This window comes from Prinia subflava, chromosome Z (assembly GCF_021018805.1).
Source record: "Prinia subflava isolate CZ2003 ecotype Zambia chromosome Z, Cam_Psub_1.2, whole genome shotgun sequence".
In the NCBI taxonomy this organism is placed as follows: Eukaryota; Metazoa; Chordata; class Aves; order Passeriformes; family Cisticolidae; genus Prinia; species Prinia subflava.
In genome coordinates this window covers 97,920,043-97,946,857 of record NC_086283.1, presented here as the reverse complement: position 1 = coordinate 97,946,857, position 26,815 = coordinate 97,920,043, and the positions used below count along the sequence as shown (strand labels likewise).

The following is a 26,815-nucleotide window of genomic DNA, read 5'->3' as shown; positions in this document are numbered from 1 at the left end:
AGTAATTTAGTATGACCAGGCTAGATTAATATAACAAAGCTTAAGTTTGTCCATATAGAAACTTTTTAAAATATGCATAATTTCATCTCATCCACTGACCACACAGCACCAATTAAACACCTTTGAGATGTTTCGTCTTATGTGGATAAAGGTCAGGTCATACACTGACTTTCATCATTCTTGCCCAAACTTAGCTCATACAGCCAGTTCATAACTTGATGTAATCCAGTGAGTATACAATAAATACTCATCCTTTGTTCCTTTATTCCAGAGAAATCAGCTCTTTTCAGTACTAGTAGTCCAATCAGATCCCATATTTTCATACAATGAAAGGTCACTGTCACACAGTCATATCCGTTCTGGACGTATGACAATATAATTCTGCACTTGAAACACACAAAAAAGCTATGCTAATAAGCATGAATTTAACTAGTATTCTTCCATCAAATAAACAGAAAAGATGAGTGTCTTACAAAATATCCCTTTAAAATTATCTATCAGTCTCTACCCCCTGTAATACAAATAATAAAACAAGAGCAGAAGCAACTGTGGGTTTCTGCATACAACATTCATATCTCAATTAATACTACAACTTGTAATTAGACTCATCTTCATTGCTGAAAGGTCAGTAAGACTACTCAGTGACAATAACTTTCCAAATTTATGGTTATATATTAACAAAAAGTGGTCATTCTGTAATAACAGTAGAATTAATTATGCACAGAAAATCATTACACTTCCCATCAAATTCAAATATTCATACCTAATTCAAGCACCTAAAAGAAAGCTTTATGAAAATCCAACCACCCTTTCCTACAAGAGAACATTACAGTCATGAACACCATCTCATACTACAGAAGGCTTCACTGAAATATAGTTTAAGACAGAAGTAGTTAATATGTCTGACTCTGGATCACCAAGATCAAGTGAAATTGGACTTACAGTATAGTGAAATATTATTGAAAAGTATTTAAGGTTAAGATCTCAACTACATCAAATCAGTGCAACTGAATATTAAGCCAGTAAGAAAGCCGACATGCCCTCCTTACCAAATTAACTACAAATCATTCAATAAATAAGTTCCACTGAAAGTAAAGGTAGTTTTCACACCTTATCATGTCAACATTTATTTTATCAGCTACTGGTGTTTTCCTATGCATTTAAATACATGCTGGAAAGCTTATAATTACTGAAGACATTACAAGGATACAGAAGTGAAGATAAACTATGTACCTCATGAACATTTACCTCTGAGCATAATCAATTTTTGATTGAAAACTTAAGTTAAAAAAATACAGTATGCAATTTGCTACTGAACAACTATCAAACCAGAAGCATTGATGGTAAAACTCTGGCTTAAAAGTATAACCTCTGAAAAACAAAGAGAGAATAATTACAAGACAGTTAAAAAGTATATTTCTATATCCTTCAGACATGAAATGATCCAATAGTATTCCTCAACTTCTAAAATTTCCACAACAAAAATTTTACTTGCAGCTAGGTATAACTAACTGGAACTTACTAGCTTTCAGGGATACCATCTATCAACTGAACTATCAAATACCATTCACAAAACATAAGCCTGAACAAAAACAGAACTAAAATATCAGATTAACCTTTAGAGCTGTGGATGCTTTTTATTCTTTCTCTATGTATTCAAGATGTTCAAGAACTTAAAAAACAGATGCATCAATTCATCTCCAAGTTACCAGATCTAACAGGTGCTAGAGAGAAAAAGAAAAGTTACCTGTAACAAGTTCCAGTGTTACATCCTAGTCAGAAGAGAGGCTCGCCAGCTTCCCTTTGAAAACATGCAGTGTACCAAAACATTCCAGCAGCAATGGTGGTGCCCTCTAACCTCACCTCACCACCACCACTGGAATTCAGGCTGCTGAGATGGGCTGTACAGCACGCCTGCAGATGCCCCTTGGCTGCATCCTTGCCAGCACCCTCCTGTCTCTGCCTGGTTGGTTTCTTGAGACATTTCTGGAAGTTCTGATCATAGGCTCAACAGACTGTCACAGATACATCTCGGTGAGAACTCCTAGAGTCTGTCGTGTACAATATATTCCTGATTAAGCTGCATCTTGAGGAAGTTTTAGAAGTGCAAACAGTTAAAAAAAGTAGTTTAAGTATATTACATGATCTGTTTAAATTTTTAGATTACAATACTTGCCAGACATCTAAATGTAAATCCTCGTTTTCTCTACAAGCTTTTCTCCAAAATACATCCAGTGGATGTAATCAAGCCAGTCTTGTTCTTTTCAAACCAAGAGGTGTTTAATAAAATTGTATTTGTAAGCTGATTATTAGTAAGGAAGAATACTTCTCATTAGCCATCCTTAAGACAGCTTGAAAAAGCTCCACATATTTGGTGGAATAAGAACATAGATGCTAAGATTTAACACTACTACTTTAGGAACACTACTACCTGAAAGTCCAGCTATTTTTACTCTAAATCAAGTAACTGGACAGACAATTTCATGGTAGTCCAGAAAGACTACAGCATGCTTTTTGACAACCATTAGTCATAATATGTATTGTAATTCTGAAAGCCAAAAAAGCAGATTTTTTTTTGTCTATCTTCTAAGGCCAATTCATCTTTTTAAGATTTCATAGAGTCACAAAGGTTGGGAAAAACTCTAATAAGTCTAACCATCAACCCAGCACCACCACATTCACCATTAAACCATGTCATCCAGCGCCATATCCACACATTTTTTGACACTTGCAGGGATGGTAACTCCACCACTACCCCAGGCATCCTGTTTCAATGTTTTACAGCCCCTTCTATGAAGCATTTTTACTGTCTAATCTAAACCTCCGCTAGACAACCTGAGGGCATTTACTCTCATCCTTCCACTTCCTACCTGGAGGAAGAGACTTAAATACAACTTGCTACAATCTCCTTTCAGGTAGTTGTAGAGGGCAATAAAGTCCTCTCTCAGCCTCCTCTTCTCCAGGCTAAGCAACCCCAGCCTCCTCAGCCAATCCTCATAACACACTCATTCATATTTAGGCTCCATTCTTACCAGTCTACTGCAGACCTTCTTTTAGCATTTGACAAAAACAGCAACACACTAACTTGTTCAGAGAAAGAAGCACAGAGAAGAACGTTTTTGTTTGGAAACCTACAGAGGTCTGTTCAGAAAGTCAAGAATCACAGCCACAGAACCACTACCATATTTCTAGAGCAAAGGCTGTGAAGGATGGTACCTCCTCTGGGGTCTTAAACTGACCCACAGAAAAAACTTTGCAGCCTTCAGAGGAAGACATACACAAAACCCACCCACAAAACCCTCTAATGTAAGAAAGGAAAAGTTGTTTGCTGAAGCCACAAATTAAATGAGTTTGTATTTGCATTAAGAATTCCTGCCCTGCTCCACAGTATTCCACTGATGCCGCTGTCATAAGTAGATGACCTAAAAGAATTTGCTATACCCTTGTTTGCTTCCACCACATACAAATACATAGCACCTCCAAACATGAATGATGGCAATAACAAAATTGTACTTACTGTAATCTCAGCCTTGCTCAGACAGATAGAGCCTCTGCAGCCATACTCTGTTTCATCTTCAGATTTGTAATAACTGAGTGTGTTGCTTTTCAGAACTACCCATCGATCCTGCCACCCATGAATGTAGTTGGTCCACTGTAAAAAAAATTTCCAGAGATCAGCCAATGGAAAGACAACAATAAAAGAAGAATGATGGATATTCTCTAGGCTTTCGAGCACCCGAAGAAAAAGGCAACTTATTTTTACAAGTTCTTTCAAATGAGAACTTTTTTCTGCTCAGAGCTCCTAGAAGAATTTTACAAACTCCTAAAGCAACAAAAAAGCAGTTCTTTTGAAGGATCAGTAAGACAACAGATGTACGGACTCCAACTGCACTGCCAAGGCCAGTTACAATAAAGGCAATAAACACACTGATAACACAGATTGAGGAAAACAGGTGAGGTGGAAAAAAATCAAACATGAATGACCAAGGTGAGTTTAGACACCTGATTTAAAATCTGGAGCTAGGCCAGAAGACTTGAGTGGAACATAGAATAATTTATTTTATATAAAATATGATATAAAGTTCTCTTCATATAAGCACAAACATGCCATTATCCCACAGCACAGTAAATAACTATTGTAGTGCCTAGAGGACTCAGTGCTTTATTAATTTAATATTGCCCATAGATACTGCTTTAGGTTTTAATTCTAACTACTTCCACTAAGAAGACACTTGGTTATCAGCAGACATCCAATCATGCTATTCATGATTTTTCTAGAGACTCCATATTCACATACTGAATAAAACCAATATCCCGAGAACAAATTCTGGATTAATTCTAGGGAGATCTAGTGAGAAGTGACCGTTCTGATTACTATTGCTATATTTGCAACATCTTTCTGACTGCAGCTTGTAGAATCATATTAACTTCATAGAATCATCTGACACTGACAGAAAATCAGGACTATCCTATAATTCTGACAATACACTGGTACTTATTAATCAATCATGGTGCCAATGTTGTAAATTTGATAGAAACAGAAACAAAAGCACTTAAATCAATCTTATCATGCAAGCATTTCTTTGATTTTGACAAATGTTCTTTGATGAAAAAGTCTGGTTAACATTTCAGTCTATCCATCATTAATCATCTTGTATCTAAAAAAGTGAGGGGGAAAAGTCAACTAACAGTCTCATTCCCACTTCGTATTACATACTTTAGTTAACACATATTCCATAATTACATGTTAACTTTAGTAATAAGATAATGAGGTCTACAGAAAAAAAATATAGCTGAGAAATTCTTAACAATTTTCAAATGTAGGCAAGACCTTGATTTGTTCTTAGAATATAAAGCCCTTTTTCATCTCTTAATTGCTAAATACAGCATTTCTAAAGAAAGCCTCAAGTGTGCTTAGTGCATGAAGTAGTAGCACAAGCAGTCATGAAGCTCTTTACTTCCTGCCTTCTTCTTTTCCTCTCACATTCCCAGCTCCTCCCAGGATGTGAAAGGTAGAGTCCAAAGTTATCTTTGGAGAGAAAAAAAGCAAGGAAAAGCACCTTTCCTTCTCTGAAAAAGTTAACAGAAACATCTATAGCAGTGAATCTTGCATCTGCTGTTGCAATCAAAGCTTGCTGTTGCAACCCAAATGTGCCAGGAATTAAGAGACTCCTTAAAGTACACTTGGGTAGGCACAAGGTTTTGGGAGAGAAAAGACCAGCGTTTTTCCAAGCATCTGGATTCTCATGCTTCCTGAAAGCCTCCTCTACCAAAGTTCTTTCTTTGTATCCCACCTTAAAATCATTAGCAGGAAATAGAATGGAAAAAAGCCTAGAGTTTCAAAACATTTCAAAAGACCACTTTCTAATAAGTTTCTCTTACCAAATTACTCCATTTCCTTCACAGCTTGTCTCTTCACTGAAGGGCAGAACTACTAAAACTACTACATACACAGTGAACTGCAGTGTAGTTCTATGATTTTAAGTAAGTTATTAAAAATAGTTAATTCCCTAGTAGAAAGTTCAGTATGCTACCATTCCATTTTAATTAGTTTACCTCAATAATTACTGAGATATCAACTAACAAAAGGTAACCTTACCCCTCAAACATATTCATTGTGACAGGTTTCACCATACCTGACCATTCAGATTAAATTCCGGTTTCTCATGGGAAGGACTGCATGTGATTATGCTACACTCAGCATAATCATCCAGAAAAGTAAAAAATGTTCATTATACCTCAGCTAGAATGTCTGAAGCCATGGCTTCACTAGCCACACCACTGAGAAAGAGCACCTGGACTTTGTATTTAATCTGCTAACATAAAAATTAATTACATCCTACAAATTACTTCCCATCTAACGACAGAAGCATCTTACCCAAGGAAAACTTTGCTGCGAAAAAAACGCAAACAAAACAGCAAAAATACACCAAACAAAAATCTCTTATTGTAACTGCTCTAACACCATCTCACATGCATCTCATCCCCTCCTTCCCCCATCCATTACTAGATAAGATCTTACAACTGAAAGCAGAGATCCTTCTCTTTTCCTAACCATTCCTCTTATCTCTGGGGTTAGAAACATTTTCAGGCTGGCAGGGGTTCACAAAAGTCCCTCACAACAGTGTGCACTCAGTTATGGCTATTTTCTACGCATTCAGGGCAGTGTAAGATCTCTGTATCCCGTGCCTCCCACGTTGCCTTGTGCCTAGCCTTATCGCGTAGGACAGGAAAATAATTTCAAAACACAGTACTTTAATCTTACAGATATTTCAACGTTATTCTGAATACACTTTCTGTCATAAAAAAAAAAAATCCGTATAAAAACTAAGCAATTCAATATTCTACTCCAACGTACTTCTGAAAATAAAATTTCCCAGTATAAACCGACACATGCTCGGAAGTCACCTTATTTTCAGCGATAAAAGAGAAAATAACTACGGTTATTTTTAAAAGGGGAAACAAGCCATATAGCCATTTTCCTTTTCCGCTCCTCCCGTTATCTCCTGCCGCAGGAGTATTCCACTGCCCTGTTTTAATACTTGCACTCAAAGCCGTGCCCGCTCCCGAGGAGACACCACCGGCTGCGGGTGCCTCCGGGAACTCCCGGGCAGCCGCGACACCCAGGCCCGGCGCCGCTCCGGCCGGAGCCCGAGGCGCGGGGAGACGCCCTCCCGGCGCGGCTGCCGGAGCCCCGCGGCCGGCGGGCTCGGGGAGCGGCGGGGACCGCGGCTCTGCTCGAGGAAAGGCTCTCCCCGGCCGCGGGGGAAGCGGGGCTGAGGGAGGGGGCGCCCGGCGCCGCCGCGGCTCTGCCTGGCAGCCGCTCCGCCGTCAGGTGGCGGCGCCCCGGCCGTGCCAGCGCCGCCCGCGGAGCCGCCCGGCCCCCCCGCCACCGGGCCCCTCGGCCCGAGCCCCCGGGGCGGTCGGGGCTGACAGCGGGGAGGATGGGTGGCGGCAGGGCGGAGGAATGGGGTAGAGGCGGCTTACCTTGCTGAGCACCCCGCAGAGCTCAACAGGCAGTCCGAGCTCGGTCTCGGGGTCCTCCTCGGAGCCGGAGGAATTCCAGCTCTGGTTGTCCGACATGGAGACCGAAGCCGCAGCCACCGCCGAGCTGGGAAAGAGCCGGAGCGGCCCCCGCCCACAGCAGCCTTCCTTCTGCCGACGGGACCGGAGCGCCGCGCTCTACTCGAGCGGGTGCCGCCACCGAGCGCCGCCCGCCCCTGCCAGCGACCGGCCGGCAACCAGGCTCGCAGCCTCGGGCTCCCCTCGCCGCGGCCCCGCAGACCCCGCCCGCGGCCAGAGCCACAACACCGGGACAGTGAGGGGAGGCGGGGCGAGCGCGCGTCCGCCTGCCGCTCAGCGCGCTCCCGCCGCCGCCATCTTAGGTTAGGCGGACTCTCAACGCCACCATCCGCCAGCACCCCGCCCCGCCGCGGTGCCCCATGGGAGTTGTAGTCCTGCCCCTCACTGCCGTGAGTCCCGGCGCCATTGCCCGTGGAGGGTGCTGGGAGTTGTAGTCTCACTGCGGCAGGGCACCGCCGCCATCTTGATTTCGTCGCTCCTGTGGAGGCGCCGGCGGGTCTCGCCTCAGTGCCCCCGGGTAAGGGGAGCTCCGCTACCGGGGCGACTGTGCTGCTCGGGGCGATGTTTGCTTTGTCTTTTGTGCAGAGGTATTTGTTTTATCTTTAGTGAAGCGTAGCGTCTCTCCGGCTCTGCTTGGTGGAGAGGGCGAGGAGATGTAGCCTCCCTTCCCGCCCCCAAACTGGCGGAGGAAGGGGGGAGTGTTGAGAGCGGTGAGCGCCAAACTTTTCCCTAATCAAAGATGGTGGAGGCGGCGGGAAGGGGCGGGAGATGCTGCCGTCTCTAGGTGAAACGAGCGGGGAGGGCGAGCCTTCCGGAGCCGCCCGGGTTCTGCTTCCCCGGCGGTGCCCAGAGGAGGGGGTGTGCCGAGCGGGCAGAGTGATGGGTCAGCGTTCGGCTGCGGCTGCCAGGTACTACGAGTGTTCTGTCTTCCATTTATTAGACTGCTTTCGTAGTTCAGGGAACGAAACGGTGATTATCTTCTTCAGATTTATTCTGAAAGAGGTGTTTTCGTCGATATTTGTGGGTACAGGTATATTCTTAGAATGGAAACAAAAACCCCTGTTGCACCTGTCACTTCACGATTTGTGAACAGCGGGTATAGTGGTTTGGGAAAGACTGAAGGTTTGTATTAACTCATCTCCTTTCTTCTGATTTTTTGGGCGGGGGAAACGTATGTTAAAGAATGTTGGTTGAGGAAATTTAGGATTGGGAAGATACACTTCTGTTATTTGAAAGAGCAATGCTGCACAGTTCTGTTTTCTCTGACTTCTTCCTTATGACAAATCATTGTATAGTTTTCCTGTGGTAGGCTGTTTAAAAGTTTCCATTGAGGGTTTTTTATGTTTTTGAAAGAGCATTGACACATCTACTTATATGCATTCTCTATATATAGCAGTTAAAACTTAATAATATTCATACCTTCTCAAAGTGTCAGATATAAAGATATTTACTGTGAATGCAGAACTGAGAATGATTCAGAAGGCAGTGTCATTATCCTAAACTATTAGAAATAAAAACCAGTCATAGACATCTTAATATTTGTATAATCACTGCAATGTACAGGAAAAACTTTTACAGAAGTCTGCTGTGGGTGCTACTTTAGACACTTTACTAATATATAAAAAGTTGCCAAAAAACTACGTTCTTTGATTCACTGCATGTTTGGGAAGAAACGAGGTGCATTTTTTCTCCTTAGCATTGGTTTCAATGCTCTGTATTTGTCAAGCAAGCTTTGTAAGTATTGATATGTATGAGGATAATTTATAGCTCTTCTCTGCAATATGTTGTTGAAATTAGTTGGCATCACCTGTAAAGCCAGTTGTGTTTTCCCAGCTAAATTCTGAATTAAAATCTTTTCAGGAGGAGGAGATGAAGAGACATGTCTGAGCAAGTCCTTGTGGCGTTTACACAGACATTCCCTGTCATGCTTTTTTAAAATTCACTTAATTACAGAGGAAGCTTGCTTTTTCTTTTCCCCCTCCAGAACATTGAATCAATCAGGTGTTACAAACTAAAAATGCACTGACTAGATATTTTTTCAGGTTTTTCAACGAATATATCCATCCTTTTTAGAAAGATTATTTGTTTATTAATTGTGGCTAGCATTTTACAAACTTTAAATGAAAAAATATTGAATGCTGAAAGGTTTGCCTTTTCAGCCTCTCATATAACGCATCTGCTGTACTAGGTACCAGATTTTTGTTTACATCTGCCACGTGCTCCTAATGTGTCTTGTTTTACAGCATAGTGTCACCAGCTTATGTACTTCCTTAAACTGTATTGCAATTGTGAATAACTTATGTAAATTCCTCCTTTCCAATGTTCTGACCGTTTTTTAAAAACATAAAATAGTGTCTGTTACTCTTAATGAGATAAGGCCTTATCACAAGCATGGCCTGCAGTGGGGTAGCTGTGTAAAGGAAGGATTTAGTGCTGAGGACTTGAAGTTCTTCTTACTCATTTTGAGAGCAGTTATGTTCAGGCTACAGAGGTTTGATCCCTTGGAGGGCACCTACATTAACATTAATTGTCATTTACCTGGTGTGCTCTGGAAGAGCAGTCTTCCAGTTATGAACCATTTGAAAAGAATCATGCTTGCCTGTGCCAAGACCAGTCTAGGCTAGATGCACTCTCGCTCCTCCCTAACTCCTTCTATACATTTTCTACTGAACCTTTATTTTGTGCTTCATTGCTGTTTGTTCTTTCATAGCAAGTGCCCCTATACTCAGTCTGTACCCCTTTCAGCATCTTAGGGATTAGAAGAAGTTTGCAAATTGCTGTTTTAGAGTGAAATAGTTGTCAACTTTTTTAGAACAGTGGAACAGATAGTGTTCTGTATTGCTGATATACTGGTTGTAGTACCAAAATGGGGAGTGTTGAGTTTTAGCTCCTGGGATGTCAGTCCTGATAAGGACTGTCAAGTGGGTAACTTTATAAATACCTTTATTTTTTTTTTCTCCCTTTTTGTATATAATTTTTCTACTGCCATACCTTCTATTTTAGGATGTCCATTTTATGTTTTTAAGACAGACTCTCCATCACTTTCTAGTGGGTTCATGCTTACCATTATGTTTGTTCTGAAATTCAATGCTGTTTTTCTTAGGAGGATCCTTAAAGGAGCTTTGTTATGCCACAGTGTATTGCCTAATAACATAGGCTCAGAAATATTAATGATTCAGACACTTTTTTCTAAGACAATTGTGCTCTCTGTGAATCACTGTATTAGGCTTCTATGTCTAAGTTAAAAAAATTAAATCATATATGAATCTGTTGGCACAAAATATGTAGAAGCCAGGTTAACTACAGATAACTGCAGATGAGTACACTACTTCTAGTGTAGGTTTTACTGATGAGTGTTCAGTTCATTATTTTCTTTATGGATTCAACTGCTAAAGCATTTCTTTTCAGTAATCTAGAAGTGCAAGGAAAACTTAGTTAAAGACCGGAGATGAATCTTTGAGTTGAAAAGGTCCTTTAAAATACTGAACAGATGCAGAAGAAGATACCATGGTTCTTTGCCCTTTGAGTAAACTTAGATATGCTGAAGACATGAGGATTTTTTGATAGAGAAACTGAAAGCAGAATTTAGAAAAGAATGGTGTTGCATCTTGCCTACAGGAAATTGGTAGGGCATGAATATCTCACTTGTTTGTGTCACTTCACATAAGCTAAGAATTATTCAGACAGTTTGGTGAATGGCATAAAATATTTTGACATTTATTTTTGAACATTATCAGAAGCAGTCTCCATTAACCGTTTACTTTCAGTGTGAATTATGGAATGTTTAAAAGGATGGATTTGTCTGTAATTTGTTACATCTTAAAGTCAGTGAGTATACAGAAGACATAATTCTAGGACCTTGTGGGTTTTTTTCAGGGCTAATTCCAGATGCTATGTTTTTGTAAAATGCTGAGGCAGCTGCTACTCAAGAAGTAGTGTGATTTCATATGTGTCAGTTTGAGAACTTGGAATTTTCACTTCCATGAATTCTGGCCCAGTTTTCTGTTCAGTATTAATTTATCATGCACTCTGGCTTATTACATTTATAAAGATACTACATCTTTATTGGAAGATTCTTTTTTGTAATGAACCTGTTTGTGTTATATTTTGAGAGAGAGAGAGAGAATAGTGAAACAGTAGTTTGCACACACTAGCTGGGAATCTCTGTGGTTAACACCATGTGTGTTAAGTGTATATGTATTAAATGCTGACACTGTTGTGCAGTTTCTTCTGCCAGCTCTTTTCTTGTAAATCACTACAGGATTAGAACTGACAGGAGTCTACTCAGGGCTGTTCAGAAACCAAGCCTCTAGTAAAAGTCAAACCCCTGTGGCTAAGGGGAATTGAGCAGATAGATAGGAGGACAGTCTGATGTGCTTCCTTGAACATGTCTTTCGTAATAATTTGCCTGCTGAGAAAGAGACTTCAGAGCAACTGATACTTAATCACTATCAGAGTGTTTTCACATGAAATGAGAGCTAAGAGTTTACTAAATTTGATCCAATCAGCCAGAATGTTTCCTTGCCAAATGTTTGCTTACAGAAGGCAGGTGCACTTCTTTTTTGAAAGTATGCAATATGCATCCTTTATGTACATATGTATTCTCTCAGGCACATTGTGTGATTCTTGGGGTTGTCCTATGCAAGTACAAGAGGTGGACTTCAATCTTCATTGTGGGCCCCATCCAACTCAGGATGTTTTAGGATTAATATAATGTTACTGTTTTGGGATAACATCCTTATCCAAGTAATGGATAAATCAAGAAATATGAAATGAAATCATTACTGGAATGTGGCCTTTGAAATTGCAGAAAATTTGAGAATATTCTAGAAGGGTTGAACTCTCCTAGTTTGTTGAAGTTATGTTTGTTATTGTCTTAGAAATTCAAAAAATAAAGGAATTCATTTGTGGGAAACCTGTTGTTCAAAGGGCTTAACTACAGGTACATGATTTTCTTTACCAACAAGGGTTAGATGAGTTTTAGTTATATAACAATGCATGTGTTGTGTGCCCGACATGGATGAAGATACTTCTCTGGCGTGGGTGGAATGAGAAGTGTAGCTACATGGCTACAAGCTCAATCTAAACTAGCAGTTGGAGTAAAACCCAAATGTTGTCCATTAAAATGCTTATTTCAATGAGTTTTGGCCTTATTGGGAAGGTTTCATGTTGTCGCTCTTATTTATTATATATGATATTGTTTCAGTAATACCTAGAAGCTTTGGTTTCTGATGGCTTCCAGCTGGTATTATTTCCAGTGCAAAGGAGACATTTAAAAGGTTGGGAATGAGAGTTACTCTTGGATCAGTCCACATGGCTTTTTTTATTCTGTGTGTCACTCTTCAGGTACTGGTCAATGCTTGGCAAAAAGTAATAAAGTAGATAAATGATTTTATGCTTACATGTGAAGTATAGTCTTTGGTATAAGTGAATTTCATTTCACTTACAGATTATCCCCATTCACTTATGGCAGAGTGTAAAAGCTTTCCACACCTCTTGTCAAAACAATTTTCCTTAGGTTGGTTGGCTGGTTGGTTGGTTGGTTTGTTTTAATTTGTCATTTGTAGTTATTGTTTGTAGTTGGTTGGATATTTTAATTTATTGCACTTTGTAGTTTATTTGTCTGTTTTTAAAGATTTGATTTCTTATACTTTTATTCAGTATGTGTGTCATTTCCTACATAGTGTCTGTGGTTTATATTTTATGTTTACACAAACCAAAAGGTTTTGCAAAGAGGTGAACATGAGCTGTCCTGTTTGAGATGTAGAGCAGTAACCCCCAAGCTTAAGGGGTTTGGTATAGAAACCTGTTCACAATGGCTGAACCTGCTGACATGGCTCAATTTCGTGTCAATGCAAAAAAAAGTTACTGCAAAGAATGCTTATTAGTAACAGCTTTTATCTTTGTAGCATTCTCAATAGGAAAACATACTTATCCAGCTTGCTTATTTTACTTGTGTTGCTTGCTTTGGCATATGAGGTTTTGGATTGGCTCAGTTGTTTATTATGGTGAGCAAACTTTTTGATGGCCCAGCAAAGTTTTTGGTGTAAATGAAATTGGGTTTTTTGAGTCTTAAACTACAGAATTGCCCTTTTACTGAAGCTATAACAGAGCTGGGTTATTTCATATTTGGCTTTTGAGGAGCTATTGAAGCTTATGAGGTGTTCTAGGATATTCACAATATTCATCGCTATCTTTTACATGGATGTGTTTATCTAAATGGTTTAAAGGAAGGCATTTTTCCACCCACACTTGCAGTGAGTGCTCCAAACTTCAGTAGATTTTGATAATGGATAATTTTTTAAGTTATCATAAAAAGTAAAAGACATGGGATATTTGAAAGGAAGTTTTTTTTTCTTCTCTCTGGTATTTTTGGTATAGTCTGAAGTTTAGTGGCATGTAACTTTTGGACATGGAGATCTGTACTACACCACACTTGATTTTAGCCAAAACCCTGAGGAATGATTCTTTGTGGTCAAAAGTCCTAACTTATGTGTGGATAAAGTCCTAATTTTATAATTGTTTGTTGTGCTTTCAGTGCTTTTGCAGAACTGTTAATACCTTGACCTTGTCATTGAAATGATGAGTGATGTTGGTTTTCTTCTGATGTAGCCTATGTAATGACAGGATTCCAGAAGCTACTGCTTTATCCAGTCTCTACATTTGTAAATCGAGTTGTTACAATTTTGCTTTGCTCTTGCTAAAGTTACAATGGAAGAGTTTAAATAAAGGAATCTCTAAAATATTTTAATTGAGAGAAAATAGGAAGTTTATTTTGGCCTCTTGCTACAGTAAACGATGTATCAGATTTTGGTGCAATGTTATTGGAGGCTTTTATGAGTTTTACAGAAATTAAGAAAAATATTTAATTTAGATCCTTTTTTAGTTGTCCTGAAGATAATAATTAAAAGATCATTTGGAGAAGAGTCTCTAATATTTGTATTGCTGTTTGCAACATTTATTTAATTTCTTTTACATACCATGAAGACTTACTTAGGACAGTTAGGGTGTAAAAGACAGCCCTTTATGTCTGTATGTTTTGATTCCTTTGTTTAGTTTTTGAGCTCTGGTGAAGTAGATGATTGTGTCTGTTAGTAACTTCTTTGCACCTCACATTGTCATGAGCATCTGTGATTGCAATGGTATCAGAATTTGTTTTATTTTTGAGGACAGGTACACAACCTACATGCATTAAATAATAATTCAGTATGCAAATAAGTTGTTTTTAAGCTTTTCCATACTGGTGTCATTTTCCAGTCTTAATAGTTCTTCCCACATTGTTAACACAGTCAACAAAAGACAAACTGTTAACATACTTTGCAAAGGTTAATAATGTTCATAATAACACTACACACACTGAACCGAATAGTCTTAGAAATATATTGTATCTTTTACATTATTTTATTACAAGGAAACTGTAATATAAAGGCATTTCACTTTTCACACAGTGTACAGGGTTTCTTGTGCTGAAATTGGAGGATTTTTAATGAAGGCAAGTTGGAAGAGTGGCACAGGACCAAACACAAGCCATTTCCTTTACGTTGGTTCAGTCAACTGTTAAAAAAATGCCAAATTTAATTGAAAGTAGAGGCACTTGAAATTAAATTATTGCTCTGATTTTATTGCTGTTTCAATAACTTGACACTTTCAAATACTTTATAACCCTGTCTTACTAGTTCAGTTTAGTTTCTATGCCTGATTCTGGAAGAGCTTGATTATGGCTTAATTAGTGATCTTTTTCCACTTACAGGCTTCACAGCTTACTCATAAAACTTTCTACAGAGTAATGGTATTTTGTGGTTCTTCTCAACATTTTTGTTTGTTGGTTTGCTTTGCATCAACTGTTGGCGTTCACTGCTGAAGTCTTTACCTTTAGAAGTCTTTCCCTAGCAACTGGAAAGTTATCTCCTTCCACTTATGTATGATTTTCCTGCTTCCCCTTGTTCCCCAATCACAGGAATAATGGGGTAATACATTATTGATATATTAATATAAATAGACTGCCTTCACAGGCCCCTCTGGTTTCACACCCTAGCTGCTCAGTATGATACTGAGAGATGTCATGTTTTGTATTAGAGGAAGCAGCTTGGTCTCGCTACAGCTTCTTGAGGTAACAGCATGCCAAAAGTATGTCACTCTGTAGACTGTGTTATTAGATTCTAGTCCCTTACCCACTTTTTTGAAATTATTAGCAAAGCATTTGTCACCAGCACTTCAGTGTTTTCTCTAGCCTAATCAAAGCAGTTACTATGTTTCTACATTGACATTTTGTTCACATTTTGCACACTGTAAAACTCTGCTGCTTCCCTATTATGTTTAAATATTTTCATTTTCTCCTGTAGCAAATGAGCACTGGTTTTACCTGATAGTACTATATCAGTTGTCTTATTGTAGCTATTGTGATTCATTTCAATACGCTAAATATTTTATGGATTTTTTTTCAGACCTATTCATTTGAAACCAAGATAATGTTCAGATTCTCTTTGTATAAAGCAGCTGCAAATTTTATCACCTGTTGTTCATGTTTTCCCTTCTGTACATCTGCAAGCTCTGGTGGAGAACTAATGTCATGTCCTCAGATAAATATTTGCTTCTTAATTTCTGCTAAGGTATTATTTGATTTTTATGCCTTTTCTCATCTGGGACTAGCAATATATTTTGTTCCACACAATAAGCTCAAACAATAAAATACACCAGGTGATCACCATTTATGAGACTTTATAAAGACAATTATTTTTTCCATCACTGTGATTATCATGGTATTTTTTATTGTTAGATACATAACAATGAGATAGAGAAGACTTTCTTTTGACTAACATAAATTACTTTCTAAAGGCTCTGCCTTTAAAAGGCTCTGACTGGGCCTTTTAGAGTACTCTGAGTGAGGAAGGGGAAAGATTTGTACATGCTAGAGAGAAAGACAGGAATAAGGAACATTTAAAAACATTTTGAAAATACTAGAATAGGAAATGGAAGCAATCTTGTGTTCATTCCTCTTTCTTGAAGGCAGTGAGTGGTAAAAGAAACAGGGAGAATTGTGGAGGGATATTTACTTTGATGAAAGTATTCCTTGGAAATGTTGCCCATTACTTACCAGAGATTGCCAGTAACAATGGAATTACTGGAAGATAATTGATACAGGAGTATTTAGAAGCATGAGATGAAATTTGGAATGTTGTTTGGGATGCAGTGCTTTTTCCTTTTATTGAAGTGTAGCAAACCTGTTCTGATAACTGTGTATGTTAACTGTAAGAGATTGTCCTACTGTAGCTGAAAAATTTATGAAGATGTTCAGCATTGTAATCTTTTATTTGATAAATACACATAAGAGCTATGAAGCCACTCCTACTCCCACAAGCTCAAGTGCTGCTAAAGGATTGAGTTCTGATCTCTACATCAATTTATGTTCTTTGTAATACAACTGTATATACACTGTATATAAACACAGAATTATGTAACTGATCTTGCATTTTTCAGCAGACACCATAAACAGTAATGTGAATTAATTTCATATGATTAAAATTCAGATATTTTTGGCAAAACTTTCCGTAAACATCGCATTCTTTGATATCTTGACTTTGGTTGGCTAGTGTGTTTCAGTAGAACTTCAGGAAAATGTGGACATTGCCATCACTAATTTTTAAAAGTTACTTGTGGTTCTTTATTAACAAAAATTTACCTCTAAATGTAAAAATACATAGTGACCTTCTTGCATTTGGTTGTTAATGAGTCCCACTTAAGTCCTGACATGGGAAAGTGGCACTTAAAGAAAAAATGGCACTCTTAAATTTGTGTATTTTGTGATTACGAAAGCTGGTGTATTTGCCTAAAAGGGTGGGACTTCTCCAGATAGGAAGGGTTTCTGTCACAGAGAGCAGTGTAAAGTTGGGAAGTGAATGTCCTTTCTGTGTGACAGGAAGACTGGAGTGATTTATGAGCCAGTGACTTGGGGTAGGAAGAAATTGTTTCTCTGTGCTTTTTCAGTAATAAATAAATGTTAAATAATTCATGTCATTATCACACTTGGACTTTTTAGCAGGGCCTGTTGCAATATGACAAGGGATAATGGTTTTAAACTGAGGGGGATTGGTATGATTAGATGTTTTTTACAGTGAGAGTGGGACAGGTTGCTCAGAAAAGTGGTGAATGTGCCATTGCTGAAAACATCTGATGACAAATTGGACAGGGCTCTGGAGAACCTGATGTAGTTGAAGATGTCCCTGCTTGTTGCAGGGGGCTGGACTTGGTGACCTTTAAAAGGTCCCTTCCAACTCAACCTATTCTGTGAGTCTGTTTGTTTGAATCTGGCAAAATAAGACCATTGGTTCATGCTACAGAAGATGAAATTTGCTATCTTTATTTTCTTAAGATCACTCTTAACTAAACAGCTTACCATATAATTAGAGCCTCTTGAGGTTTCGGCAATTTACTTTCAATAAAGAACAAGGGAAGATATGAGAAGTTCATGTATTAGAAGTATCTGTGTATGTAAGAAATTATTGATGGCTGTAGTTGAGTAGTAAGGGCTTGGTAAGTTCCACTAGTTGGATACTGTGCCTCAACACATTAACAGCAAAAAAAAAGTGCATGAATTTTACCATGAATTAGGGTTTTGCTCAAAACTTTTAATTGAAGCCATCTATTTTTAAAATATGAGTTTCGACACACAGGTTAGGAATTTGAGCTAGAAATTACTGTAAAAGCTTCTACATCTTCTCTCAAGCAGGGATTATGACAAAATGAGCAGTGATCTTCTGTATTTCAAAATACTGCATTTTTTTCTTCTAATGTAATAGCAGTATTTTGTGTTTAAGGCAGTAATGTTTCATCTGACAGGATAATGTACAGGCAGAAATGTCATGTTCATAAGTAAGGTACTAGCCTTTACTTCAGGTGGGTTTGTGCTCAGTTATTCCTATAAGAGAGGTTTTAAAGGAAAATGGTTTTGATTTAATAAGAAAATAGAGTATTACTGTCTCCAAACATTGATAGAATTACAGGTATTTTGATGTGGTGTGTGTTTGCAGGAATACAAGTCTTCATATATGCAAGAAGATGTTGTTTTCTGAATAAGTATAAAATACTTATTCAAAAAATAAAGCAAATTAATTCCAAAATCTAATATTCTTATTGTTCAGTTGGATCATAAATATTTGATTACTTTTTTTTTTCAGATATTAAGTCTTAAACCAGGTACTTGTTTTCAAGAGGTAGAATGGACGATGTGAAAAAAGTTGATAACAGCTCTTGCAATGATGGACTTCTACTTAGAATGGGCCTTAATGATAACAAAGCCGGAATGCAGGGTTTGGATAAGGAGAAAATCAACAAAATCATCATGGAAGCTACCAAGGTTGGTTGATTGCTTCTTTCCTGATGCTTTCTTTGTGGTCCAGTTCATAAGGCCCTCTTTCTTCCTTCCACAAATTATATGCCTCACATATGTGTATGGATGGGATCTTCTCAGAAGAAGTTTATATGTGGGGAGGAAGGGGAGGGGCCGTAGTTTAGCACAGTTTAGCTTCAGAGTATTGTTGGATTCATCCACAAGGACGTGGAGGAGGAGAACTGAGTGTGTGCTTAAGTGCCCTTTTTGGCCAGAGCAGTACATAAATACTACAGCATTTTCCAGAGGTAATTGTGAGGGTTGCAGCTTGCTCTTTTTCTCCCCTTTCCGTTCCTTTTTCCCACGTCATTAATCAGCCAAGCAGATTTACTTCTTTTGGTCACCTTCCTGTAACTGATGTATTTGATGTAATCAAATTTTTCTATAATCAGGTGTTTACTGCCTTTGTGACTCACTTCTCACTAAAAGAGGGGGCCAGTAGTGTGCAGCTTTGTACTAAAGAGCCACAGATGCCCTCACAACTCTACAAACCATTGAAATATTTGTCCTCCTAGTTGTTAATGGAGAGTTCCAATAGAACAATGTAGGGATAACACTTTAGCTGAGAAACTCAGTGTTTTCTTACTTTCCTTGCACAAGTGTGTATTTTATTTGGTGTCACCATGGCCCAAGATTTTGTGCTTTAGTGTTTTCCTCTCTTTTTCTGTGTTGGCTCCTATTACTCTGTAGTGATCTGCAGGGGTAGGGCAGAGGGAGAAAGGAGGAGAGAGACAAGACATTCTGCAGAGGGTTCTTACCTAGCAAGCTTTCTCCTTTTTTATTGCTTGCACTGTCACATTGATGATACTTTATATGTTATCAAGCTTGGTATCGATAAGTTGTTTCTTCTGCACATTGTGTTCACTCTCTCTTGAAAATAGTGCTTTTTTAGACATATCCCAGATAATGATATTTACATAATTTATTTCGTTACAGCAATTACTGTTTCATTTCCTGATGTGAAATAGAACGGACCGTAAAATAGACTTTCAAAACTGACATATAGGAGTCTAACTACTAGAATATATTTCTCCCAATAAAGTACAAGAGTTTATAATTGCCAGATACATGTCAAGAAATCCGAAAAGAAGCATTGGTTCTTTCCTTGACCTTTTCTATAATCTTTGAAATGACATCTGCAGAGACTACCCACAGCTGTATTGCAAGAAGGTTGATGGTGTTTCAACTGTTAAATACTGCAAGAGATGGAAAAAAAAAATTAAAACTTATAATAATCTCAAGTATTGAGTTGCTTTCCACGCCTACATTTTGGTACTCATTTCTTTCAATGAGTCTCAGTAAATCATATTTGATGGCATAGGAGAGAAAAGATAAAAGGCGTATCTGATATTCAAAGAAAGCACACCCTAATTTTTTCTGGTTAGATATTTCTTCTAATGAAACATGACATATTACAGCCCTGCCATCATCTTTTCTATAATTGTTATAAAAGTGGATATTTTTGCTTTTTACATAAATGCCTGAATCTGATTTGATTACAGCTGAATTCTTGGTATCAGTGACAGTTTGATAGTCAGACACTTTGACATATAGATGCGATCATTTTTGCAGATTTTACCAAGTAGTTGAACAAAAACCTTTTCTTGCAAATATTTCATTTGTAAACTACGACAAGTTGCAAGAAAAGTATTTTATTTCCTAATTTTGAATTTTTATCTTTTCTACTAATTGTATACCCTTCTTTGTTGTGAGTCAGGAGGGAAAGTCACGTCATACATTCTGTATATGATCACTGTCTTTTTATTACATCTCCTTGCATTCATGCCTTTTTTTGAAGGAGCAATTACATATTTGAGAGCAACAGGCTTCTTTGTACTCATTTGGTTTTCATCATCCTCTTCCAAGTAGCTTCTGATCCTGCAGTGTCTTCAGGATTAAATGGCCAACAAAATACTCAACATTACAAATGAATTTGACTTATACAATGTCATTATATATTGCCTAAAATATTTAGCTATGTAGAAATCTGAAAAAATGCTTAAATATATTTTTATTAGAGTTATGTTCTTCATACCTTGGAGGTGTTGTAAAGAATAGTTTGATATTTATCTACTATTTTAAAATTTTTGTTGTCAAGTGTTAGACTAAATAAACATACAAAGTTCTCTACATAACTCCTTAAATTCCTTTGTGTAGGAGAAATATGTCAGTTGAAGCGAGAGCTGTAAAGAACCACAGTCTTTTTGTATATTTTTATATGAAAATCCAAGACATGTGTTAGAAACCATTTCTGTGTTTTATGTTTTCTGTATTTAAAGATCAAATGTGGTTGCTTATAGACAAGATAAAGACAAAAACAAAAACATTGTGGTTTTGTGATTTTTTTTCTTTCAGGGTTCTAAATTTTATGAAAATGAACTTAAGAAAGATCAACAAGTTAACCAACGAATTGAAAAAATGATGCAACTAAAAGAGAAAATTACACCTCAACAGCTCTTGAAAGCACAGCTGCAGGTAATAATCTTCCAAAGACTTACTGGGGTAAATGTTTTATCATAAACATTTTGGTGTGTTCTGGTTTATTGCATTACATTCTGCTGATAGGCACAATGTCAAATTACCATTTGATCTTAGACATCCAAGGAAAAGTGCACAATATTTTGATGGTGTCATCTTAATATAAACTTGCTGGAAGAATAGTTTGCAAAATTACTTTGAAATGTTCTCTAAATGAGTAAAATAAAAAAAGAAAAATCCTGGTTTTCCAAGTCTGATGTGTTTAGTGATGTTGTTATGATTTATGTAAAGCTTTGTTAAATACTTTGGTAATAAGCATCATTTCACTATTGAGTTTAGAATTTACATATATTTGTGTTCAGTGGCCTGCGATGGAATGAGAAAGATCAGAATTGTCAATAATTCTGGGTGTGAATTGTTGCCTTTTTTAAAGCTAATTAATGAAAAATCATCATGGCAAGCAGTGCCAAGAAATGCAAGTGTCCTGAACTAGACGGATGAAGAGGCCATTTCTCTTTTCAAATGGTAGTGGTAGATAAGAGTCTCCAAAGTATTGCAGTATATGAAATGTGTGAAAGAAAGGTTGCACACCAAACATTACTAGGCACAACAGAATTAAAATTGTTTGTAGGAGCTAATAATTCCTTTCAATTTTCATTTGTGCTGTGATTCAGTCTTTAAATGATTGCTTGCCAGTTTTGCTTGACAGGATTTGTTTTATTCAGTGCACATAGCAGACTGTGTTCACTGAGGGGGAAATTATTCAATATTTACTGTTGTCCTCAATGTTTAATGGTTGCCCTCAAGCTTTATTTGTTGAACTCTAGTGTAATCCAGTTTTGAATACAGAATTACTGATTTCCTAATAGACTTTTTAATGTTGTACACCACATACTGCAAGTTCTTAATTCTTGCAATATTCCAGCAAACTAGAGTGATGTTTTTTTGGTTTGTAGATGCAGAGCTGAAGCACCTGAAGATTAAACACATCCTTTAATTTTCAGTGTCATTGTGAGGATTAGAGGTTGAGCTTTTTTTGGTGTACCAAGTTTTTTGTTCATTTCAGGTTTACAAATCACTTCTGTACTTTAGATGCCAGTGTTTCATATTTGTTCTGAGGAAGGTTTGCTGTTCTGAGTACCTCTGAAAAGGTTTTTGTAAGCCTGTATGCCACAATTGTTTCTAGTTAATCTTTAACATGGATTAGTTATGACTCCTCTTGTCCAGGTTTTTCTTAGCTAACTAAGGTAGCTTTTAAGTAATTTCATTACAGAAAAACTGCTTCTATTTCCATCCTACCTTCACCAGAGAACTATTTATTTTACAGAGGGTAGTCCTTCTTAAATTACATGAATAACACAAATTTTATAAATAATGTTATTATATAGGTATGTAATGAGAGAATATGTGGTGCATTTTGTGGAAACCAAAAAAATTGTATTACTTTATCTACCTTCATGTTGTTTTTTTAAGAAATTGATTCCTTGATATTGCAACAAAATTTTATATTCTTTTAGTGTTTCTTATGAAAACTGGTTTCTATAGAAGAAAAATTCCTAGGGAGAAAAATTCTCTGCTATGTGTCTTACTGGGACCCAAGTTTCAAATTCCATGTTTGAAATCTTTTTGCTGCTTGCTGAAATAGCAGTCATCTTTATTTCCAATAAACTGTAAAGTCAGCTGTCATACTGAGTGAAAAATGTCATTAGAGGAGTATAGTATGCACACTTTTTTGCTGGCTAATTTTAGATCTTTGCTGCTGTAAAAACACATTGAAACCTTGAATTTTTGTTCTATTCTCTGTATGCACATAAACTCTGGTTCATGGTTGTTGTTGCCCTCATTCTCCCAGCACAAATTCTGACCATCTTGCTATCTCCTCACCTTTCTTTTAATTTATCATAGCCTGAATTTTCCTTTCTCATCCTGCATCCACGGATCACCATCAGTCCTCTTTCCAAAGCAGTCCCTGTCCCAGAGTCTTCACTGCAATTTGTGGCCTTGAAGCTATTCTCCCTCTCTATTTGGTATCCTAAATACCTTGACCTTTTTCTATTTCTTACCTCCCACTGCATCTCTCCAGGCCTCCACCTTTTACTTTGCAAATCTTTGTTTTGTTTGGTGTCATTAATAATTGTCATGTATTGTTTAATCAACTCCATTCAGTTATGGATATAGTCAGTTCTTATTGTCATCTTCTCTATTGTTCTTATCTATTGAGTTTTCAACTCTTCTTTTTAATACAATCTTGTGATAAGAGTCAGATGAGAGTCTGGTAAGAACCTTCTGTTCTCCTAAAATTTCAAGTGGAAAGTATTCTGGAATTAGAAAGGCATCCGTGTATCTTCCTGTATGAACACTCATGTTCTCATCAGCAGATGATGTCTTATTTGTAGGATGGTAGAGGCTCAGGTGTGGTTTCCTAAGCTGGCAGTTGATTTAAGTCCTCATAAGGTAAAACCAAACAAAAATGTCTCACTGGACTTCTGGAGAAAACCCTGGTTACAAACAGTAATGTAAATAAAATGTAGAGTCTGCAACACAATATTGTTGTTTTTGCTATTAGAATGTGTGAAGCTCCTTGAAATTCAGCAGTAAGTGGTAATACATTAAAAAGTGTGCAGCTGCAACCAGATTTGGAAACTGCTGTACTCATGTTTGTTGTTTTTTACATCCACGTTGGGTTTATCCCCCATGTTTATTCTGTAAATAGTTGCCATTGTCTTGCTTTTATTGACTTTTCTGTCTTGCTTTGAAAACTTACATATTTTACTGTGGGATAAGAAAAAAGGAGAAATTACTCTTCAAATTGTCTAAAGGCTGCTGTAAGGAAAATTAAACTTCTAATTATAATTTGTGCTTTTTAGTTGTTTTGTTTTTTAGTCTAGTTTAGAAATATGTGTTTAAAAGTACCTCTGTTTTACAAAGGTTAATTGAAAGCAGCTTTTAAAAACTTGTCAACCTGACTTGCATGTAAGGAATTGCTCCGCAACTTTTAAGGAGAGTTTTTGTAGGTGCCAAGAATTCTCTGAGTAGATCTGGTTGTATTTTGTTTTGGCATATTACTTGTATCTATTGCTTTCACTGAAGAGTAATCTTTCTGTATTTCTTATTACTTTAATGTAATTTTGCTTTGTTCTGTAAATGTATATTTTAGCTGATCAGTAAATATGATGCTACCAATATATTTAAGGAGAAAAAGCAAAACAGAAGTTCATTATAAATGTGATAAATTGAAAGAGAGAAGTTATGCTACTAGAGCAGCAATTGATTATATTAATTAAACTATTTGAATACAAGAGCAACCTGAAAATTATCTGTAAAGTAGAATTTAAAATAAGGATGCTTTTGATGATTAAAGTGTGGCATGAATCCTTTTGAATTAGTAATATAATGGAAATAATGTAAATACCCCCACTTTATTTGTTTGTTTGTTTCTTTGAATGGCTTCACCCTTGTACTTTTAATTTGTCTGAACTAGTTTTCTCAGCACAGAGAACATACTGTGCTCTTCTGTGTTAAGTAGCCTAGTTTAAGGCTCTAGTCTAGCATTTCATCCCTCAAAGCAACTTGGAAAAAAACAAAGAAAAGACTTAGTAAATCATTAATCAGCAATTTAATTAGAACATTCCAAGCTCACTTGCCTTGGTTCAAGTGTTTTGAGCTAAAATATGGTTCGTGTGGATAAGGTTGTTATAGTTTTTTATTAAGCAGTTCTGTTGAGGGAAATTAAAAAGAGAAGAATCATGGAAATTACATGTAAACATTCCTCTCCAGGACCCTAAGTGCATTATAGTCAGTCCAGAGACATTTCTGTACTGCTGCCCTCATGTCATGAAAGTGTATATGTCCTTGTGCCTGGAAGCAAATTGAAAATTTAGTTCCTTTTTGCTAATTCCATTTCTTGCTGTGTTATGCCTATCAGGACTTCTTACCAGCAGTAGCAGCCTTTTGTTGTGTAGACTGAGGTTGCCATAGTCATCAGTGTGGTTAGGTAACATTATTTTGATAGCACATTCTTTTGGTTTTTTCCTGTATTTTCTCTTTCTTCTAGAATGATGTGTGATGCTGCTGCCAGCACAGTCATCATAAATCAGTAGGCCTTAAAAATCCCATGTCAAATATTTCACTTACATTTTTTCATGACAACACTGCTCATACCTCATTCACAGGTCAACAGTATTTCAGGAACAAGCACATGATCTGCATGACTTTTGGCAAAAACAAGCAAATTAAACACAATCAAAGTACTTTGTAGAGAATCTGCCTGCTTGGCCTCTGCCTCAAAACACCAGGGAGCTGATGAAGCAGTGCTGCTCACAGTCTACTAGCAGACATAGATCTTTAACATTTGGAGTGAAATACACTTCATGTATAGGCTATTCTGTAAATAACTTGCAGTTTTCCTAGCAATCTAGCCTTACATGGTATGGGATCCTGTAACAACAGTTGAGGACTTTTATTGAGGGATTGACAGCAGCTTACTTTGTGGTAATTGAACATGGGTGTTTGAGACCTCATTTCTGGCATGACAAAATGGATGGATGTGTCCTGTGAGCTGCTGGTCTTCTCTTCACTGCTGTAGGTGAATTTTTTGAAGTGTGATAGCTTTGTTTAGGAATGTTAAAAATTCTTTAATAGCGTGTTTACAATTTTTTTGGAAATAACTTGTATTTCTGAAACTAATACCTTAAGTAAAGCTTCATACTCAAGGGTCTTACAGAGTTTCTGTCTGAATCAGGTACATCTTTTTTTTGTCATGTTATGTGAAGTGTTGTTGTTTGGTGGGTGGGGTTTTCTGCTGGTTTTGACTGAGATAGAGTTAACTTTCTTCACAGCAGTTTGCATGGGACAGTGTTTTGGTTTTCTTCTGAAAGCAGTGTTGATAATGAAGAGAGCTTAGCTATTGCCAAGCAACACTTGCACAGAGCCAAAGCCTTTTCTGCTCCTCTCCCCACCACACCAGTGAGGAGGCTGGGAGGGGACACAGCCAGGACAGCTGGCCCCAGCTGACCACAGGGATATTCCAGACCGTGTTGCATCATGCTCAGCCTGCAAAACGGGGTGTAGATGAATGAAGGATGGACATTTGCAGCTATGGCATTTGTCTGCCCAAGTAACTCCTACGTATGATTAAGCTGTTTTTCCAGGAGATGGCTGAACACCTGTCTTCCCATGAGGAGCACTGAATTAATTCCGTATTTTGATTTGCTTCTGCTTTCTGTGATAAACTGTCTTTATTTCAAACTATGAGTTTTCTCACTTTTATTCTTCTGACTCTTCCACCATAAGAGAGTGAGTAAGTGGCTGCAGGAGCTCAGTTACCAGTGGGGGCTAAACCACAACAGCTGTGGTTTTTTCCACTGGGTTTTGTGGTGATTTTTTTGTATCAAATACCACAGCATTCTCTCTGAGAGCAAATTTCCTCAAAAGCTTTGTTGGGGTGTTTTTGTTGGTGCTGGTTTGGTGGGGATTTGATTTATTGAGGTTTTTTTCTTTAACTACGTGCAAGATACATCTAAATTTTAGGATTATCTATACTGTTGCACTTCTGCCAGGTCAGTAGTATTTCAATCACTGGTTTATTCCGTTCAGGTAGACAAGCTTGTGATGGAGCTGGAACAGAGCCGTAACCTCAGCAGTACAATTGTACACATTGACATGGATGCTTTCTATGCAGCTGTGGAAATGAGAGACAATCCAGAGCTGAAGGAAAAACCTATAGCAGTGGGATCAATGAGTATGTTGGTAAGGCTGAAAGTTAAACTAATACAGAAATCAGGTGCATGAATCCTAAGCCTAATAAACTATAAAAAACAGCATAAATATAATGACACTGTTTTGTACAAAGTGTGGAAAACCCAAAAG

The 26,815-nt window shown here is 37.6% G+C and overlaps 2 protein-coding genes across 9 annotated transcripts in view; one reads left to right on the top strand and one right to left on the bottom strand.

Moving 5' to 3' along the window:
- Nucleotides 1-7,299, bottom strand: part of CERT1 (ceramide transporter 1) — an 86,912-nt gene extending 79,613 nt beyond the window's left edge. The window contains exons 1-2 of one of the 2 annotated variants that reach the window (XM_063423347.1): nucleotides 6,988-7,299; nucleotides 3,518-3,652 (exon numbers count right to left, since the gene is read on the bottom strand). In XM_063423347.1, coding sequence (XP_063279417.1) covers nucleotides 3,518-3,652; nucleotides 6,988-7,083 — 231 coding nt within the window. In that variant the 5' untranslated portion in view covers nucleotides 7,084-7,299. The remainder of the gene's footprint in view (nucleotides 1-3,517; nucleotides 3,653-6,987) is intronic. The other variant, XM_063423348.1, reaches the window with a different exon arrangement.
- A 216-nt stretch (nucleotides 7,300-7,515) lies between these two features.
- The window catches only part of POLK (DNA polymerase kappa), a 37,505-nt gene continuing 18,205 nt past the window's right edge, over nucleotides 7,516-26,815 (top strand). The window contains exons 1-5 of one of the 7 annotated variants that reach the window (XM_063423340.1): nucleotides 7,818-7,991; nucleotides 15,528-15,692; nucleotides 18,258-18,436; nucleotides 20,825-20,944; nucleotides 26,543-26,695. In XM_063423340.1, the coding sequence (XP_063279410.1) occupies nucleotides 18,299-18,436; nucleotides 20,825-20,944; nucleotides 26,543-26,695 (411 nt within the window). In that variant the 5' untranslated portion in view covers nucleotides 7,818-7,991; nucleotides 15,528-15,692; nucleotides 18,258-18,298. The other 6 variants (XM_063423342.1, XM_063423343.1, XM_063423344.1 and 3 more) reach the window with 6 other exon arrangements.